A 21,348-nucleotide genomic window follows, 5' to 3' on the forward strand; every position below is an offset into this window, starting at 1 on the left:
AAAACTTCTGCAGAGCACTAAAATATATAATTTAAGCATCAGTTATACATTTTCAGAAAGGTAAAATTATGCAAATAGCACAGTTTTAACTAGGAATTGAACACTTTGCCATTCTTAGATGAAGAATCCTAAAAGCAAAGGTAGATTTCTTGATATTAAGAATTTCAAATTATAACAAATTATATTTTTTTTTTTGAAGAAACCATATATACTGTCAGATAATCTTGCTACAGAGAGAACAGAACAGAGGTACTTAGAACTCAAATTGGATACTTTCTTCTGAATGTTTAAGGACACTGTTATTTCTCAGAATTTGTTTGCAGTGTAGCACAGCCTTGAACATTTTTATCTCTAACTCTGATTTTGTTGCAAACTAAATTGGAGCACCTATTGTCCAGGAGAAGCAGAAAAATTCTATTCTAAATGGACTGAACAGCTGCAGACATATTTAGTGTTTCTCTAAGGCCTGTGTGTGGATTTTGATTTTGGAATGTGTAAAATAACAACATTAATTTTCCTCCGTCCAAGTCCTTGAGTAGGACAGCCCTTCCTGCCGAGGTGTGTTATGATATTGCAACTCAGAGCTGAAATGTAGGGCAGCAGTGGGTAAGATGCAGTCTCGATGCACTTACATGGGGGCCTAGTCACTCTCCATTGGGGAATGAGAATATTTTGAGAACATTCTTAGAACAAACTGTTGAAAGGGAAAACCAGCCCCAGGCTTTTTGAAAATAAAAAACACAGACACACACACATACACACACACAAACACATATATGAATGTGTATATATTAAGAAGGATAAGGGTTTTCATGAGTAGATCATTAAAGTAAAATTCTAGTTTGTGATTTCAGTGTTAGTGAAATAAAAGCCCCCCCCTCCAATACAATTCCCTGAGCCCTCCTTAAAGTTTCTTTCATCTAGTTTCTGAAACTTTGCGCCTTTGACTGCCTTTATACTCCCTTTAGATTTACCCTGATGGGAGGTATGGCATTTCATTATGGTAGTTGTAGTCAGGACAGACCTTCTGGACAAGACGGTAGTCCGTACTGTAGAAGGATATGTAGATGCAGATGACCTTAAAGGGCTTTGAACAGATCCAAGAGACATGGCTCTGTGTCTGTTCCTGGTAGCAGGTTTTGGAGGGGTCGTAGTTGCAGAGGGATGTTTTTTTGTTCCGGTCCACCTTCTCATAGTCAATCCGGCAGTTAAAGATCTTGGAGTCCTTTGGGTAGACCACACTTTGGCGCTCAAGGTCAAATTCTACGGCCTTAACTGGTGGAACCAGGCTGACAGAGATGTTGCCCTGGCCTGTTGAGTTGTGGCGGAAGTACACACTGAAGGTGCCATTGCCGTGGTCCACAATCTTGCCAGTGATCAGCAGGTTCAGCCTGACTGTCTTGATATTGGAGTAGAAGTCACCCCACCCAAACATCTTCTTGAACTTTCCTGTCTTGACAATCGGCCGGCGCTTAACCCGTGAGGACAGTGAATCGGGCTGCAGGTCACTGCCCAGCATCTCCCAGAACTCCTGCTTGGAGAACGGCACTGGAGAATGGTACGGCAGCTCGAGGTCTGTGCTGTTAGCTGCCTGACTCTTGGTATGTAGCATCCAACGGCCCAGTGGTGAGAGACTCTGCTCTCCAACGACACCCATAGGCTTTGTCTGATCCCTGGGGGAGCTTTTGTGTCTCAGAGAGTCTTCTTGTCCAAGAGTCAGCTGTGTGGAAAAAAAAACAAAAACAAGATGAAAAAATGTAATCTTGGCTCATAATTCTTTTACTATATTATCGTGCATAAAAATTGTATTATTAAGCCTTTTTCATCTTTGCGACTCAGTTTGCAGTGCAATGTGTGAATTCATGAGAAAGTACCGAAACTAATGAGATGTTGTGTTTGTTCCTGTTGTTCTAGACTTGAAACTTCACAGTGAAAATTTGCAAACTTATATCATTTTGCAGCTTGTATTTTTTCATTAACCTTCACAGCACCCACGGCTATTCAGGATATAATTAAAATGAACTGAGCTCAACAGAGTACAAAGTCTGGCAGACTTCCAAACTCTCAGCCCACAGGCTTATTTTTAATACTCCTTTTACTTTTTACCCTTGAAAGAGTTGATGGTTTCAGGAAAGACAAAAAAGGAAGTAATGTTGACCAATCTCTAAATACATGAATAATGAACCCCAAAATGATCATCCTCACTCCTAAGGTATGGAGAAATCATTTCCCTATCTCCATTGTAGGAGTGTATCTGCACACTTTTACCTCAGCTTTCCTGACTGGAATTTCACTGAACCATATAAATTGATATCAGTTTATCAGTCACTTTATGCATTGGTTTCACGTAACAATTGAGGAATTGCCTTACGCTGTGTATTACACTCACTGTCATTTCACTGTAAGCTGTTTACATTCACATTTCTTAACTGAGGTAATGTACAGTTAGACCTATTGCATAGCCCTGGTCCAAAGTTGCATAATGTACAACTTGACTTTACTTAATATGTCAATACATGCACCACGGGACACAATTAAACGATACCGGGCACACTGAAAACACTTTATGATCATGTTCCTTAACCACTACTGAAAATGTGAAAATGCACACACTCCAAAGAGACTCACTCCCTCATACTCTTCAATTTTCCCACCTTGACACAGTGGAAATTTATGAGCACAATGATAAGTGCAAACATTTAGATTTTCTTTAACAAGCAGCAATGAAAGATTACAGACACCCTCTGCAGGTGCATGAAAAAATCCCTCAAGTGCAAAGCAGAACATTTTGAGTGGATTGGATTTCCAGGAATAAGGGCTATCAAAAGATTTGTTCCACCTGAATCCATAAAAGAGTCACAAGGTGTCTAACTTAATGGAATTAATTCCAACATGAGCGTGGTATTATCTACAAAAACCTTCTTCCTGAAAGGCAGCTATATTTTAAAATCTCAAATTTGTCTTGCGTAAAAATGGCCCATTTTTTCTCTCCTTTATTTCTTATTATTGAATAAAATGTGATGCCAGCACATATATCAGCAAAATTTTGCCACAGTTAAGATTGTGATAAAATCTTCATGCCCCATTGAATTTCCTGCTGGTATCTACTGCCCAAACTGCATCTCAAAGTCTTTCCTCAACCATAAGCATAAAGCTCAACTAGTGCTTGACCTTGACTGCCTGGAGCATCAGATGTTGCACCTGTCTGCTACTGTAGCTCAATTCAATTTCTAAAAGCCATCACAGGGCACAGCTAAAAAAGTCTCAGTTGGTGTTACTGTGTGGTAGCTCCTGTGCCTTCATTTGCATTAATAAGAATATAAACAGCAGCTCTGCCCTACCTGACCAGCCTTTTAACTGCCTTACTTCAATCCCAAAATGCATGGCATTAAGTACCCAAGGTGAACCTGGGAACGCAACAACACCAAGCCACTAATTCTAATTTTCTACAAAGGCAAGTCTTCTGCACCACATCCTTCCATCCATGTATCTATCCTGGTTTTAATTAAGTGTTAGACTTTGTAAATAATATATGGTTATGTTAATGTTTGGCTATTTTATTTTTTTCATAGGAATTGACATATGTCAACTATCATATGCATAAATGTCATGTTGTATGAGGACCAGACCATAGCATCAGAGATGCAGGAGGGCAGCATGGCTGACAAATCTGTACAATCTGATAATTGTACAATCTCTAACGTCTTTGGGACTGTGGAATTCAAAAACCGCATGATATATAAATCTACAGTCATGGTCAAAAGTTTTGAGTATGACACAAGTATTGGTTTTCACAAAGTTTGCTGCTTCAGTCTTTGTAGATCTTTTTGTCAGATGTTTCTATAAAATACTGAAGTGGAGTTACAAATATTTCATAAATGTCAAAGACTTTTACTGACAATTACATTAAGTTTATGCAAAGAGTTAATATTTGCAATATTAGCCCTACTTTTTCAAAACCTCTGCAATTCGCCCTGGCATGCTGTCAATCAACTTCTGGGCGGGAACCTGACTGATGGCAGCTGAATCTTGCATAATCAATGCTTGTCAGACCTTGTGGGTTGTTATTTGTCCACTCGCCTCTTGAGGAGTGACCACAAGTTCTCAATGGGATTAATGTCTGGGGAGTTTCCTGGCCATGGGCCAAAAATGTTGATGTTTTGTTCCCTGAGCCACTTAGTTATCACTTTTGCCTTATGGTACGGTGCTCCATCATGCTGGAAAAGGGATTGTTTGTTACCAAACTCTTCATAGATGGTTGGGAGAAGTTGCTCTTGGAGGATGTTTTGGTACCATTCTTTATTCATACCTGTGTTCTTAGGCAAAATTGTGAGTGAGCCCACTGCCTTGGCTGAGAAGCAACCCCATACATGAATGATCTCAGGATGCTTTACTCTTTACACAGGCCTGATGGCATGACACAGGCCTGATGGTAGTGCTCACCTTTTCCTCTCCACACAATATTTTTCCAGATTCCCCAAACAATCCACAAAAAAGGGGATTCATCAGAGTAAATCATTTTACTCCAGTCCTCAGCAGTCCATTCCCTGCAGCTTTTGCAGAATATCAGTCTGTCCCTGATGTTTTTCTTGTAGATAAATGGCTTCTTTGCTGCCCTTCTTGACACCAGGCCATCCTCCAAACATTTTCGCCTCACTGTGCATGCAGATACATTCACACCTGCCTGCTGCCCTTCCTGACCAAGCTCTGCACTGGTGGTGCCCCCATCCCACAACAGGATCAACCTTAGGAGACAGTCCTGGTGCCTGCTGGACTTTCTTGGGTGCCCTGAAGCTGTCTTCAGAACAACTGAACCTCTCTCCTTGAAGTTCTTGATGATCTGATAAATGGTTGATTTAGGTGCAATCTTACTAATCTATTCTACAGACTGCTATTCTAAAACCAATACTTGTATCATTCTCCAAACGACAGTTTGTATGTGTGTGTGTCTGTGTGTGTAAACAAATATATCTTTTTTTTAATCAGACATCTATGGACGAAGTAATTACTTTTCATCTCAAGCCTTTTCGAAAAAGAACAAACTGTAGTTTCTAACAATAAAAGATTTCTCAATAAAATCAAAATATAAATATAAAGTTATGGTATCCCTTTTTTGCTTGAAATAAGTAAAATTACAGTGTGAAAAGCTTTTATTTTTAAATGGGATACATATAATTTATAATTATTTTAATGGCATACCTCTCAAAATAGTATACACACAAATACAATATTCAGTATGTATTCCTTTAATATTTTAAATATCCAGAAAATAGATTGTTTTGCACAGATATCTCATAATTAGTCTCTAAGGGATTTGGGTTGGATTTACTATATAATTGATACACTTGTCTTCTGTCTGTGGCAGATGAATGTAAGGACACTATAAATTGTCTAAAGTCCACATATATTTTAGGTCAGTAGGTCAATCACCTACCCATACAGGGGTCATGGGCTCTAACTGCATATCCATCCATCGATTTTCCCAAACCTGTATAGAGCATTCTAACAGTAAAATACATTACCTGCATAACAATGTTTTTTTTTGCTCATTTATGTAGCTATTTATCTATATTCCAAATAGCTGAAAGTATTATTCACTTGTTTATTGTTCTTTGAATCAGCTGGGCATATCTGTACATATAGAATATCAGCTGGTATCACTGAATTCTCCTAAGGTTGTGACTTGTATGGATGTGTTTGGTATTGTATGGTAGACATACATTGCATTGCAAGCAAAGGTGGAAAATACAAGTTGTGTTATCTAACGTCACAGTGGAGCCCCTGGGACTCCCACTTGGTCAGTGCGCCAGCCATCTGCCCGTCCAGGATCGGCAGCTCTGGGGACAGCAGCTACCTGCCAGAATTCAGCACCACAGTTATGGACAGTAGGCCCTGTGCTCCATTGGTAACTGCCCACGGGTGGCAGACCCTAACAAAGGCAGGGACCACCACATGGGAGAAGACCAGCAAAGACGGAAAGCAGGCCGATGAGGGAGGAGCAGGTCACCGAACTGACACTCAAGGATCTCAACCCTCTGATGCACCCAGGATCAGGGTAGATGACAGCCGACAACCTCGACTCCAGTCTCACCAAACCCAGCCTTGTTCCCTGTTCCTTTGTTCATGCCAGGAGCATAGGAAATTAGTGGTAGGGGTGAGGGTGCTGGGAATTATGGGAATGTGTACCCCCAAATTTTAATTTGGATTCAGTAATTCCCTCAATAAACAGCCACCCCCCCCCCCCCTTATCAAACTCACTTCTCTGCCAGTGGTTCATGCCTTGGTGTTTTAATAAATCTGTCCTCGCTATCCTGTCACCTTCCATTGCTTACATGTCTTTATGGTCATACTCCACCACTACGGACTTTGCCAATATTTAGTACACTCTATTATTTTATGATATTTGGCAGATTCCAAATTTTAGAGATTAAATTAAATCAACTACAAAGTAACAACACAATCAATCACAATCAACATATGAAGAATAAATAGATAAATTATAGGTGTACCCTATGTGAAAATTATATTTAAAATACATTCTAGGTTTTTCGTTTTATTAAACATATGTTTGATGAAGCATGATGAATGTATTGTCAAACACTATTTATATTTTCATCTTTATGTTTCATCCATTGTTTATCAAACATCTTCATGCAACAATAGTTATATGATAAAAATGCAGTGTTAAAGAAATTTTACAATGAAATGTTGCCAATTACTTTCCCAAAAAGAGAAATTTGGATTGTACTCATGAGCAAGGCACAATGAAGTATCCAACTGTATAAATGGATTTACCGTTCACAAAAGTGTATGAACAAATATTTTCATGTTTCTCCAATATTAGACTTCAAAGACTGCATTGATGTACTCCATGATTAAAAAATTACTCCTGAGTAGAATTAATTTCGGAAATAAAAATTATATTATTTTTGTAATGTCATCCATCCATCTTCTGACCACATATCCCATTCAGGGTCATGTATCTCAGACAGCACAGGACATAGACAGGGCTACACCATGAACAGCACACAAGTGCATTGCAGGGCCCGTAAGCACACTCAATCACACACTGTCACACCTGCAACCTGACACGCTTCCATTCAGCCCTATCTGGACATGCCTCTAGCAAACCTGTGACTAATGAATGTTTTACTGCTGATGTATATTAATTTCTCTTCACATGTTTTGACATACTGAGCAGGAGTTTCATGGCTGTCCTGTTCCTATATATGACTTCTGCCTCAATTTGCTCTATGTCTTGTGTTTTGTATTTCCTGACTTTCTCTGTGTCATATTTACGAAGCCAGTGACGTTCTGCCAGTGTTTGGATTGCTAATTCTTCAATTTGGGATTTGTTTTTTTCGTTCATTATTCCATGCTCTAGAACCTAGAGATTTTGTATTCCATGAAAGTATATCACACTGGGCCCCCAACTCAGACCAATTATGTTCCAATTTTTTTAGGGCGACGCAGCACAGTGGCGCAGTGGTTAGCACTGGGACCAAGCTTCTGTGTCTGGAGTTTGCATGTTTGCCCTGTGCCATTGTGGGGTTTTCTCAAGGGACTCTGAGTTCCTCCCACAGTCCAAAGACATGCGAGTGAATGCTGTGTGCCCTGTGATGAGTTGGCACCCCACCTTTGGTTGTTCCCTGCCTTGCACCCATATAGGTTTTTGACCCTCTGTGACTCTGAATAGGACAAGCAGTTACAGAAAATGGATGGATGGATTTTTTTAGGGTCCCTTAGAACTATGCTAATATCCCCCCTTTGCGGTGCTCCTGCACCTGAAGGACACCTGCACAATGGGAGGGGGGGATACTTGCATATCACTCACAATATGTGGAAAACTTTATTTAAAATCAAGACAACAGACAACCATTTTCAGTTTTCAGTTAAGTCAGCAAGGTGATTGGGACTGTATAGTTAACTACGCTGTTAATCACAACAGATAGTTATATTCATCATGTGGTGAATGGAATTACAGATCATTTGTCCATATGATTTATTTCACTTATTATAGACACATAAATAAGCATCCTTCATGCAGAATAAATTATGAAAAGATCTTTAATCTGGAAATGTCCATGTCTTTATTGCTTTTTCTTGCAGCCAGACTCAATTTGCTCGTAGTGGTGAATTTTCATTTTATTGGGTGATTAAAGCTGGAGAATTGGTACCCTTTAATGATTCATTCCACAGGATAGCAAGGAGAAAAAGGCGATTTCACAAGAAACAAGCTGATTGAATTTTAAGAAATTATTTATACTGGCTTATGCGATGCAATCGGTTGGTTCAGATAAGGCCAGAATAGATCAAACATCATGGCCTTTTCGTTAAGCATTCCTAAATTCTGAAAATATTCTGAGTAAAGATGGTGATAATACAGTATGTTTAATTTATAATGTAAGAGATACTTGGGAGACTCACAGGAAGGCAACAGGAAACACAAAAGATGTGTTCTCCTATTGGTCATAAAAGAAGGAACATTTTGTGCACAATTTTGTACTAGAGAACTGTTATAAAGGAAAACCCCTGCAATACCTTCTGCAAGGCCCAGGAACAATACCCAAGGGTCCTTGTTCACCACTGAGTTTTAGAGCCTGAAATGTTCTATATGACTTGCAGTACAGCTGGTCTATCAGGGTGTTCATTCAATAGATTTTGAAATCTATTGTATATTTCAGATGTTACTAAAATTTACAAACCAAGCCTAGAAGCAATTCAGTGTAGAGTTGCATAAAATAATGTAAGAAGTAATAGGATGTTTTGCTTCAAAGTTGTTTTGATAGGTCCAATGTTGCTCCATGCCAAAATCTATCAGGACCAGAGACTATAAGGGCATCTGTTGTTATGCTGTTAATCAAAGCTGGCTAAATTCGGTGTCATCATACACAAGAACAACAAGCACAGAAGCAGTGTCTTGAAATTTATAATCTGTATATTCACTGTTTACTGCGATGAGCTGGCCCCCCATCCTGGGTTGTTCCCTGCCTCATGCCCATTGCTTCTGGGATAGGCTCCTGACCCCCCCGCGACCCAGTAGGATAAGCGGTTTAGAAAATGGATGGATGGATATTCACTGTTTATTCCAAACAGAGGTCTTAAAGACAAAAATGAACAATGCCTATTAGTATTGCATGCATGGGTCAAATAAAGCAGCTACAACTTCTGTCCAATGATATGAAAGGTGTGGAGGTCGGTAGAAGAAAATAGTTCCTACTGCTGACTACAAAGCCTGTGGATTATCTTGAATAACTGGGTCATGGTTTCTGCTGTTGATTTTTTCAGATGAATTTTTTTGGCCCTTTGCAGCCCTTTATAATGCCATTCACTCATTATATTCGAGAGAAGCCCGACATTCCTACGGCTGATATTTCCAAAATCAGGCATCTACCAGCAGATCAACCTAGACGGATAAATATCACTAAAGCCTCACTAAAAACTAAAACAAACTGAATTTTTTTCAGTTTTGGAGTGAACTGCCCCTTTAAAAGTATTTCACTCTGCACTGCTCAACAACAAGCTTTTCCCCCCTCTGTTTATGACATTGTTCTCAAAACAGAAGGTGAATGCTTAAGAATAAAAAAACTGTCTAAATCTACAACCTATTTGACAAATGGCTCTAAAAACAGAAGCCTGATAACTACTGAAAGTGCACTTAATAACCAGAAAGATCCTCATTATATTTAAGTATTAGCCTTCAATAAAATAAAACAAATATTTCAAAGTAAAATATTTACATCCCCAGAGTCGTTTTGCAGTTTTTATAAACTAACAAATACCGATGTTTCTATGCCATTCTCCCCCCATCAACTTCGCTGTGAGACACTAACTGAATAATTAGATTTTAGCTTTGATTTTAATTCTGTGCGTCACATCCGAAGGTATCGTCGTGTTTAAAATTAGGAAAAAAATACTACAGATCTCTATTAAAAATTTTTGTTCATACTATTTTTCCATTTGGGTATCAGAATACTGCATGCGTTAATTTGATTAATTCATGAAGAAACTGGACTGAGTCATGGCTGAGTTTGCTGCTGAGTTTGTCCAGCTTGTACATATATAGTTCTTGGGTCTAGATCCAGGCTCATCACAAGCATCTGATCACAAACTTGCACAGAATAAGTTTTTTTGAAAACAGATGGATGGACACTTCTTTAAAATAAGGTAAGCTCAGAAATAGGGTTGTTAGCATATTTGTTTTGTATTGTTAATATTTCTAAATTGACCCACTCAATTTATCGTTATTTTCATGTCATGATATCTGGACAGTAAGCGATGAGATTAGACGGCAAATAGCTTATATAGCCACAGATACATCATTTGAACTAGGTTACCTCTGTGACCGATGCTTTTTTGCACCACTTTACAGTCAACTTGCACTGGAGGGAGAGCAAGTAGAAACATGCGACGTGAGGATGAAAGGAAGGGATGGGAAGTGCAGATGCGATACAACAGTGAATAGAGATTGAGATATAGATAGCAGAAAAGAAGCACCTTGGAACAAGTTACAATGGGGTGTAGCCCAGGTTTCAGGGGCTTCCTCCATGCTCCACAGCAACAGAAGCCAATTTTATATGATCGGTAATGAGACACGGGGGAAGTAAATGAATGAGGTATTCGCCTGACCTCCCTCTCTCCACCCTGGTATGTGTAAGTCATCTGGATTTCAGATTTGCTGCTGAAAACTGGACAAATCATAAATGAACGACAGACATTACTGACGGGGGCGGAGCAATATCTGCTCATGAGATAAGAGGACAATACAGGCATAGTGATGACACTGTCATTCACCCAATTTTAAGGAATTAATATTTGACTTCAATTGAAGGGGCGGCATGGTGGTGCAGTGGTTAGCACTGTTGCCACACACCTCTGGGACCCAGGTTCGAGTCTCTGGGTTACATGTGTGTGGAGTTTGCATGTTCTCCCCATGTCGTCGTGGGGTTTCCTCCGGGTACTCCAGTTTCCCCCCACGGTCCAAAAACATGGCGAGGCTAATTGGAGTTACTAAATTGCCCATAGGTGTACCTGTGTGAGTGAATGGTGTGTGAGTGTGCCCTGCGATGGGCTGGCCCCCCATCCTGGGTTGTTCCCTGCCTCATGCCCATTGCTTCCGGGATAGGCTCCGGACGCTCCGCGACCCAGTAGGATAAGTGGTTTGGAAAATGGATGGATGGATGGACTTTAATCGATAGTTATTTGAGGGATCATGACACATTCCTATGAAGTAGTTCTGTTATTTTGTATTGACCTGGTGCTGAAAGGTTATCAATACAGTAGCAGCTACTGTCCAAGGTCTTCACATTAGAAGTGCAGACTTTTTTATTGACATTCAACCTTTGCTCATTTGACCTTACACATAGATTGAACCTAGCTTGAGGAAAGACGAATGAATCCCCTCTCCTGCTTACTGTTGTTATTACAGACTTCACTTACATAATGAACAAATTATCATTTCTCATTAATATGGAGCAGGGTTTTCAAGTACTCATGACTTGATTTGCAATAGGAGACAGTGAAACAGCACCATGCCTAAGACACTGCACATGCAAGGTGCTCTGGTCAAACCTTGATGAGTTACTGCAGTGTTCCCCTACCATTATATCAGGGGGGTGCCCCCCCCTTGAAGGTCCATCCATCCATCCATCCATTTTCCAAACCGCTCATCCCACTGGGTCGCGGGAGGTCCGGAGCCTATCCCGGAAGCAATGGGCACGATGGTGGAGTTCCGCCCGATGCGCGCGCACAGACACATGTGCACACACACAGGTGAGCACACTCCCACCAGCGGACAGAGAGTGTGAAGTGGAAAATATGTCTCGTCAACCACCTGAAAAGCAGATAAAAATATCTGTTTTCTTGACTGCTGTAATTAAAAGAAACACATAGACACCATGAATCCCATGGGTGTCCGTCTGCGCACCCCCCCCCCCCCCCCAAAAAAAAAAAAAAAAAAAACTGTAAAGCTAAGGGGAAACACTGCACTGACAGCACATAGTCTAAGGAGACAGAGGTCCACAGTTGTTACTGTCACCTTGAAACTCCATGGAAAACAGGCAGCAGGATGAGTGGGCAAGTCAACTGAGGCTGTCTGTGTCCCTCTGCTGCTCTGTGAACTGCCTGTTCTTAGCTGAGTCGACGTGCCTTAGTGCTGAGGTCGACGTGCCCCCTCTAATGGAGAACAGAGCAGATACCACTCTGTGACAGACTGGAGGAAGCCCAGGATTACTCTGTCTTTGTTTTCGTACCATTTTTGTTGTTAAATGTTCTGCTGTCAATTTATGTATTCTGTGATGTTCAATTTCCCTCGTCAATTTCCCTGGAATGTTAAATTTCTGAATTTACTCAGAACCTTTAACAGAAAGTACAAACATGCCAGTAATTATAAATCAAACTCTAAACAAAATAGTATTTTAGTCCCAAAAAGGTGGACAGTAAATGACAGGAACACATGTAAGTGTCATACATAAAAACCCAAACACTTGTAGTCTGTCACAGCAGCACCCGCGATTAACATACGTTCCATTGTCTACTCTACACAATCTGAACATTGCTATTTAAAAGCCTCTGTTTGCCCTCAAGTTGGTTTGACTTAATGAGCCTGTCTTCAGGTGCATCAGTTTGGATCCAGGATGTAGGCATGTCACTACTGCCTGGCTGTGATATGCAACACAGACTTTCGCCTTTGTCTGATCATTTGCATTGTTAAGTAGGTGGCCCAGTTGTTCTGGGAAGGAAAGAACTTTTGGACTGCATATGGTGGAAGCAGGTGTAATAGTTTAACTAGGAAATATCATACACGATGCTGTTTCGTGGACCCAAATATTCAGCAGGCAAATGAGCTTGGGAGCCCAAAGACTCAGGATACAGGTAGCAGCCCTTATAAAACAAATATTGGGTTCACTATTTCACAGTATTTAATTGTGACTCTCACTGTCATAAATCTTTTCTTTCAGGGATAAGATGAGGCATAGAAATTAGTAATATGTCTATCGTAATTCACTTGTGTATTAATTCATCTTGAATTTAGCCCAAAAAGTGGTACAACAGCCTAATACCATTAAACACAGCTTTGAGCACAAGAATAGTAGGTGTCAAACATGCATTAGAGAGTTGGTACATTATAATAGAAGTATGCAGAAAAAAGATGTGGGGTGGCACAGTGACTCAGTGCACTTGTCTCACACCTCCTGGGTTGGGGCTTTGAATCTCATCTCTGCTGTGTGTGTGTGAGAGAGAGAAAGAGAGAGATTATGTTTTGATTACATTATGGGGACCAAATGTCCCCCACAAAGTAATAAAAACCTGTTTTTTGCGGTTGCCATTTTGCATGTCACTAGAAAGATCAGTGAATGCAATCAAAAAAACTGTGAATGCCAAAGGTCTCATGTTTTATTTGATTACTGTACTTATGGTTAAGGTTGGGGTTGGGTACGGTTTAAGGTTGTCATGTTGGGATTGGAGTTTTCTTCATAGAAATGAATGGAGAATCCTCATAATGATATAATTACAAACGTTTGTGTGTGTGTGTGTGTGTGGAGATATTCTCCTTATGTCCCGGTCCTCTGTTTTCTTCTTCCAGTTCAAAGATGTGCAGTTAAGGTAACATATCTTAAAATTGCCCATAATGTGTGTGTGCATGTATGTATTATACGTTTGCATAGTATGTTCCTCTATAAACCAGTAACATCCTACCTGAAATTCTCTGTACTCATTGCAGGATTGTTATTTTTACAGTAATTTATTGAAATTCTAGATTTTTAATCACTAGTTAAAGTCATTTAATTATGTAGCTATGTGTTAATCATGACAGATGCAGATTAATCTCGAAGGACAAGGTCATGAACCACAAAAATACTCATGCATTTCAAACATAATTTTGGAAGGTTTTATAAATTCATTCATCATTCTATCCAGTGTGGGACAGCCTCAAGACTGGATACACACTGAATCAGATGCTAGTTCATTCCAGGATGCACACACAGTCAGGAAATCTTAGAGACGCCCCTATGCAATTTTGTCTTACTTTGAGATGCAGAAGGAAGCCAGACTACCAGCAGGAAACTCGCATAAAAATGCTGAGAACATGCAACATGCTATTAAATGTGTTATATAAGCAGCACTTTTAATACAGCAAAAGTACCAGTAAGTACTAAATAGCTTTTTAATTACATGTGAAGGGTTTAATGACAACCTTAAAATCCTACGCAATTTAAGTAATCTTGATGAAAAGTAACAATGTTAATGGCTTATGACAGTAAATGGTACATTGTATGTACCTGAAAAAACAGGCGTGATGTACTCATCATCAGTCTGAAGGCTAGAGTTAATGATCCAGAGTATATGGGGATTCCAGATGCACAAGGTCCCAACTCTGATATACTGCGAAATATTTTGGCAGGACAAGCAACAGCCAAAGTGCTGCTTAATGGCAGAACCTGTTAAGATGCAATCTATTTTACTCAATGTACAGACAATAATCCATAGCTAGTGGACTAAAGAGAGAACCAAAATAAACAAATAAAACTGTAGCTACATTCCTCAGTAATGCATTGTTACTGAAAATCAAGAATGTTCATAAATTTGATTAAATGATTTGATTCAAGTGAATATTCCAATAATCAACTTACATTTAAGAAATGCTGCTCTTCAAACAGTACATACAATGTATTACTAGGACCAGATAAGATACATTGCATACTAAGAACATATTTTCATTGAAAGTCAAACTGGAAATTATATACATTAAAAAAATTATAATGTGCTAAAAAATAGAGCAACGTTAAACTGATTTAGCAGCAGGTTGCCCCAGCTTTTCTTTATTCACGTGATTAAATGGACACCATCATTACATTTCCAGCTCATGTCTAACTCACATAAAAGCCAACATGGATTTCCAAATGGTTTAACATTTTCACTTTACTTACATCTATAGATGTCAAAGTCGGTGTCCAATCTTCAGATATTCACAAAGGGATAATTTTCTTAGACAATTATACTATATAATTATAATATAAATATATACAAAATACTAAACTAGCTTTTCATTCAGTTTTAAGCCCAGCATCCACTGGGAAATCATATCATATAAAATTTAAAAATGAATATAGAAACTGTAACCCATGTCTGTGTCTACATTGCACACTGATTTCTCATTTTTACAATATCTGGCAAGTCATGAAAAGAAACCTGACTAAGTATCGTTTTAACATTTAACTGTGTACATTTAATTTCATTTTAATCATGCCTTCGGCAGAATGTAAACGTATTCATATAAAGTATGTAAAAAACCACGTGGGCTATTAATAAACTATTTTCTGCGAAAAAATGTTTCCACACGGAGCTCGCGGGCAAATGCATAACTTTCCTAAGATTAATGAATTATCAATTAGGCCTATCTTTCAATTCGGCGGTGTATTAAGCAACTCTGTTCGTGCATGGAAAACTGCACATATAATGACAAAGAACAAATTCTCATTGCCTAATTAAATTGTTACCCCTTATGTTCAACTATTACACGTATTGTAACAACTTAATTGCTTAAAGAATTACTGACAGATACTGTACATCCAGGTTGGGTTCATCTTAATCCTAACTCGTAAAAAGATGCTCAGTATGAAAACCACTTTATTGGAAGCAACACCCGTGAATAGAGGAGCATACATTTTGTATCAAGTAATATTTTCTTATGGATCTTGTTTCAGTTAGGAGTACGCATGAAACTGAAGACGTGTATCACTGTATGTATAGTCTACGATTTTTATACTCACAAATTCAGGTACAAAAAAAACATATGAAGATCAACAATGGACTTTTAGAACGTATTTATATAAACACGTTAAAAGAGATTTAGGCTAAATTAACCGCGGCAATTGAAACATCTCCTACGCATTCTCAGTACATTAATTTTCTGCCGCCATTGAAATTGGCTCTGGATTTAATAAAAAAGACTTATTTAATATGACTGACGAATTTAGTTTCAGTGTAAATAAACAATGAAAATATGTGTTTTAGCAACGACAAATATAGCCGTTCAGGCGACGCTACAATAAACACATTCTGTTTAACGCAGCGAATGGAGAATTTGAAACTACGCGCGTTAGGCTGTAGCTTATATTTGCACTATTTACTACCAGAAGCGGCGTGTTGCGAATCAGTCACGAATAACATGAACATATATACCTGAATTTTAATAACACACTTTTCGAAGTGACGGGTCTCATTTTGCCTTCTGTGCGGAGGGAGGTAAAGTACTGTAGAAAGGTACTGCAAGCTCTACCTGAACCGGTGTGTAATGAGACAGTGAGTTATATAGGCAATTTAAATACAGCAACTGTGCAACAAATAAAGCGCTATGCAACGTGCTGTGTCTCTTAAACAATTACGTTTCTTTAAATTACTTTACGACTTGGTCACATAATTATTTTGTTTTCCACAGGAACTTTATAACCCTCGCCGGGTCGCGCTTACCAAGCAAGTTGCCCCATTCAACAGCAGCAAGAGGAAACCTCGGCTAGAAGGCATTTTCTCAGCTGCCAGCTTCACAGAGTCCGTGCCTCCGCTTTCGATGTCAGCAAATACAATCTGTCGTTCAGGAAGACTGAATTCCTCCTCTAGAGTCTACCCCAATCCCACATAACGGTCCCATGTCCAACGCAGGCACGGCGGCGGGCTTAGAAACCTGCAAAATCACCTGAGAGACGTCATGTTCGTATGAATACGGGAAATTCACCCATAAACAAAAATTATCCACTTCTGCCTCCGGATTCAAATTTCCCTGATAAGTGTGTCAATCCTTTTCCAAATGCTTTTACTTCAACTCCACGTCGGACAAACCTGCACGCAGCCGGCTGAGTAGTTTTTTTTCAGCTCATGAAGACTATAGCAAAAGCATCTAGAAGCAGATTTGCGTAGATCCCCACCCCCAGCCCCCAATACACTCCCTCACCCTTCCTCCTCTTGTCTCCCTCTCCTCCTTATCCCCGCACTCAGTTCATCCTCCGCTATACCTGTGTATATGCATCATCACAAATACTCGGAGTGAAAAAACAAATCGCAAGTTCAGCAATGACTGTTCAATTGTGCCTGTGTAGAAGTGGCATATAACGTCGACCATTTGTCATACATACCTATAGGCAAGTAAATGCAACACATTAAGTAGGCTATTAAATAAAATGCAAGTAATACTGTGCTCAATAAAGTTACGAACTAAAATGTGATGAAAATGGATTTGTGCATATTATTTCAATTGAATTTTAAATGAATTTTTGTTGAGAAAATGTTTAGTGTTCAAAAAACAAAGTTAAAACGACAGTTCACTATGAAGTACGTATTTTAAGTGGGAAGTTGCTGTGCCGATCTGGAATCCATCACCGAAGTACTGGCCCCTTCTGCAGGTATCAGCGCCGCATTACAAGCAAGTTAACACGGAAAACACGTAACTAGGCTATAGGCAGCGAGCTACAAAGTTAGCAAACTGACCCCTAAAGTCAAGTGCGTATGTTTAGTTTTAACAATAACATTTCACTGAATACAGAAAAAAAAACATTCATTTAGCACTACAACTGCAACTCGATCAATTAACTAGACAATATATATGCCAAAATTGGTTTACTCAAAAAATAGGTTTTCAAAATAAATTATGAAAAAGGACAATAACAAAAAAGTGCAAGAATTAAAGAAATATGCTAAAATAAACCTGGGGAAAGAAAAAAGAACTACCTATAGGGGCTTTTACGTAAAATGATGAAACATTAGCTATGTAAGTATAACTTGCTGCAAGTGTTCACTGTGCGTAGTGTCCTGTGCCATCACAAACATTAATCACTGAAATCACGCCATGTGCAAAAGTTGTGCCAATCATTTGAAATTCTCACTGTTTGCGCGCAAACAAATGGTACTACATTGGAAATCATTCGCTGCTTTCTCGCCTCGAGTGGCTCTCATCCGTTACTCGCTGTCACACATTAGGGTGGGTCTCAATATTTTTAGTTTTCTTCCCTCATCTCCTCTGTGAACTTTAAAGAGGACAATAATGATCTGGTGAAACAGACGAGGATGCAAATGAAACACTATCCAGACGCATCCTTGATTTCGCACAACAAATGTCAGCAGAAGAAAACGTTAGACTTTTAATTCCCATCCGAGGATCTTTAAAGTATAAAAGTTAGGAGATCGCTAAAATATCGGTAGTAATAATTCATAGTATTGGAAGTCCCTACCATCCATACCCAAATAAATTCCCATGTTTAAAATCAGCATTTTATCCACCGTCTGGTCAACTAACCATCTAAGCCACAATATTTCATAAACAGTAGGGCCATGTACTGTCAGGAATTTATGGCCACATTTCCATACAAAAATACTGACATTACCTGTAACAGATAACTTGTTCCAAATATATGAAGGTCAAGCCCTCTGATGCTCAATACTAAACAATTAATTGACGCAAAATATCAAGGGTGTGGCAATTAAGTTATTTTGTTGAGAATATGTACGCATCTCCACGTAAACACACAAAAGGTGACGGTGTTATCAGCACCAAAGTATTTATGAAAATAAGATATTTTACTAGTAGACAACCGTTTGTACAAATACGATTAGAACTACCATCTTCTCTAACATTGTAACGAAAAAGATCAAGTCTATGAGATTTGCTGCTGCAATGCTTTCCCCGCGGTCCGCCTATTCTTCTGTCACCAGGAGCGGGGCGCCTCCTCTCAGGGTGCGGGCCAATCAAAGCACTGCGGGCAAAAACCAGCAAACGTCGCCCCCTGTCGACGAAGAAGTGGAGGGTTGCAAGTGACGGCAGCCTGTGGCATCAGGGCCGTCAGCCGCAAGAGGCTTTTTAGCAGAGGTAGAAGTTTGGTTTTTCTCTTACAAATTGACCATATTTGCATTGAAATTGTTTTGAGCCAGGAAACGTGATATCTACCACGGAATTTACTCAGACGAACATAACATCAACCCCTGATACAAGGAATATTGAATCAAAGAATGTAAAGAAGGAAAGACTTATAAGCGAAAACACATTATACTTGCCAAGGTTATAATATAATGGGGGAGAATGTGATTCTACTTCCTCAAAAGTCATATCTACACAAAAAACAGTTCGGAGTAGTGATGAGGAGTAACTGATACCGAGAGAGATGCAAAAAACCCATCATTTGGTTCACCGAGGAATCTTCTAAAGAGTTACAACACGGTGAAACAAACTCACCACCACTAAAGGCAGTTCACTTGCTGTGAGCTACGTATGCGTATCCGTACACAGTTGCGTTGTTAACGTTTGTGCTGATATACTTGCGTCCGTACTGTGCGTCGTAATCTGTAGTGTGTACTCCTTACCACCAGGGATCAGTGTCGAGACCGCAAACCAAATAAATGAATGAATACCTGTATCTTAAAATAATAATCTGTTATTGCGAACAAATATGTCTTCACTTGAAGAATTATTAATCTTCAATATACTGAGAGGGCACCAGAGAAGAAAACGCAAATCGCAGAGATGGTACATTCGACCAATTAATAGATCTTGTCAGCAAAATGGGAAATACTTTTCTCTGGTTTTGCCAATGAGAGACATTGACGAGGAAAAACACCGGGTCAGTAGGATCACCGCTTCGTTTTGCGGCAAACTTTTTTTCCGCGCTCGAACATACCAGTCTCGCACTTGTCGCCACTTGTTTTTACAAATTTCCGAATTAATATTCAGGATGTTTGAAATATCTTGCCAACTATTATTACATGCTATTTTGTCACTGTAGAGAGGTTCTGTCACATCATATAAATTAGGATAATTGCGGACTTGCTCAATCAACAGGTCCTCAAACGTGGACATCTTGACTGTTGAGTGAAGATCTCGCAACACTGCCCCCTATAAATTACGCAGGTATTGCATCTCGGTATACGTTCCGTTAATTTTTGAGTACTTGCACAAAAACCGACGCCAAGAACGCAGGATACGGACCGCGGCTGTACGTACGTACATACGTACGTAGTTAACAACAAGTATATTTCTGCCTTAACACTTTAAAGAAACTCTTGAGTCAATTTTGACTCACATTTTTAATACAAAGAATGAAAATAATGGAGCAAAGCGGCGCCAGGTGCGACGCAGATCTGTGCTTTTGTCATTTTCCCGTCCAGCACCCACGTCATTTAAATGGTACTACGTCATTCCTAGATATAAACACTAGATGTCGCATTCAGCCTCTCAGCACGCGTCAGTATCGTCGCCATATTGGGACAGGGTTCCCGGCTCATTGAACCGCGCTTCTTTGACGGTCAGTACCAGCGAAAATGCCGCGTACGGCTGTAATAACGAGCGAACGAAGAAGACGAAGGATCAAGGCATGACATTTCATAAGTAAGATTTTATTTTAGCATATTGTATGTTACGAAATTTTGTGTTCGACGAATAACGTTATTCATGTTACAGTTGATTAGGCTACTGCGTTGCGTGAGGCAAGTGAAGGTAGCTTGCACTAGCACTTCATAGCACTTTTGTTGAAAACCAACGACGATTTAAATGTAACATTATGACTCAAGACCCTGGAAATGTGCCAAAAAACATCACTGTAGGCTATATATGTAGCCTCTGTCTTCCCACCCCCACCCTACAGGAAAGACACAACTTCTGTACTGACACCTGTATATATTGTATAGTTAGTTCATTGTCTATAGATCTTTTTCCAGAGTTATACAAGCTGGCTGTTGGTGGGTTACAGCTACCCCCACCTCACAGGAAAGACACAGCTTCTGTACTGACACCTGTATATATTGCAGTTCATTGTCTATAGTTCTTGACAAATCTATACAAGATGCCTGCGTGTATGGACCTGCCGTCCGTCTATAGTTCTTTTTCCAAATAAGCAGGTAAATGGATGTTCATCTTTCATATTAAATGTAAAAGAAAAAAAAAAGTATTTTCTTTGTCTGGAAAATGTATTGTGTACAGTTCATTGTCTATAGTTCTCTACAAATCTATACAAATGCCCGTTGCTTTGGATGAAAGTGTCTGCTAAATGCATAAATGTAAATGTATGAGTGGTAAGGCTGCGGGGCTTATCATGGAGATTGCCGAGATCTTTCAGCTAACATTGCTGGCCTTTTTTCTATTTGTATTTGCATTGTTCTGCATGTAGTAGGTGTGTAGTTTAAGTTTATTTCCAATGGAAGAATGAAAAAATACCTATATGCGCATTACATTTTGAACATAAAAGTAGGCTATATTAACAAAAACCGCTTCTCTATCATTATCTCGTGGCTCGGTCGTAAATACATGTCTGAAATTTGTAATGAACCAAGACAATAAAAATCTCTTCTCAAATTTGCCCATTTATG

At 39.3% G+C, this 21,348-nt stretch overlaps 1 protein-coding gene across 3 annotated transcripts; it reads right to left on the reverse strand.

The window, feature by feature from the left end:
* Positions 1-217: 217 nt before the first annotated feature.
* On the reverse strand, positions 218-16,833 carry LOC125741922 (neurexophilin-1-like). Of its 3 annotated transcripts, none has more exons than XM_049013452.1 (2): positions 16,474-16,833; positions 218-1,720 (listed from the first exon to the last, which is right to left on the reverse strand). In XM_049013452.1, exons 1-2 carry the CDS (start codon positions 16,525-16,527, stop codon positions 971-973), a joined length of 804 nt encoding a protein of 267 aa, XP_048869409.1. In that variant the 5' UTR covers positions 16,528-16,833; the 3' UTR covers positions 218-970. The 3 variants fall into 3 exon arrangements, with proteins under 3 accessions (XP_048869409.1, XP_048869411.1, XP_048869410.1); XM_049013454.1 differs by lacking the exon at positions 16,474-16,833 and adding an exon at positions 14,283-14,323; XM_049013453.1 differs by lacking the exon at positions 16,474-16,833 and adding an exon at positions 11,601-11,727.
* Between the last annotated feature and the right edge of the window lie 4,515 nt (positions 16,834-21,348).

Source organism: Brienomyrus brachyistius, chromosome 5, assembly GCF_023856365.1.
Source record: "Brienomyrus brachyistius isolate T26 chromosome 5, BBRACH_0.4, whole genome shotgun sequence".
NCBI lineage: Eukaryota > Metazoa > Chordata > Actinopteri > Osteoglossiformes > Mormyridae > Brienomyrus > Brienomyrus brachyistius.

Bases quoted from the DNA above. Each gene is read 5' to 3' on its own strand.
- LOC125741922 (XM_049013452.1), bottom strand. From the start codon at position 16,527: ATGCCTTCTAGCCGAGGTTTCCTCTTGCTGCTGTTGAATGGGGCAACT. The intron at 1,721-16,473 runs GTAAGCGCGACC...TTTTCCACACAG, and splicing joins TGAATGGGGCAACTTGCTTG to CTGACTCTTGGACAAGAAGA.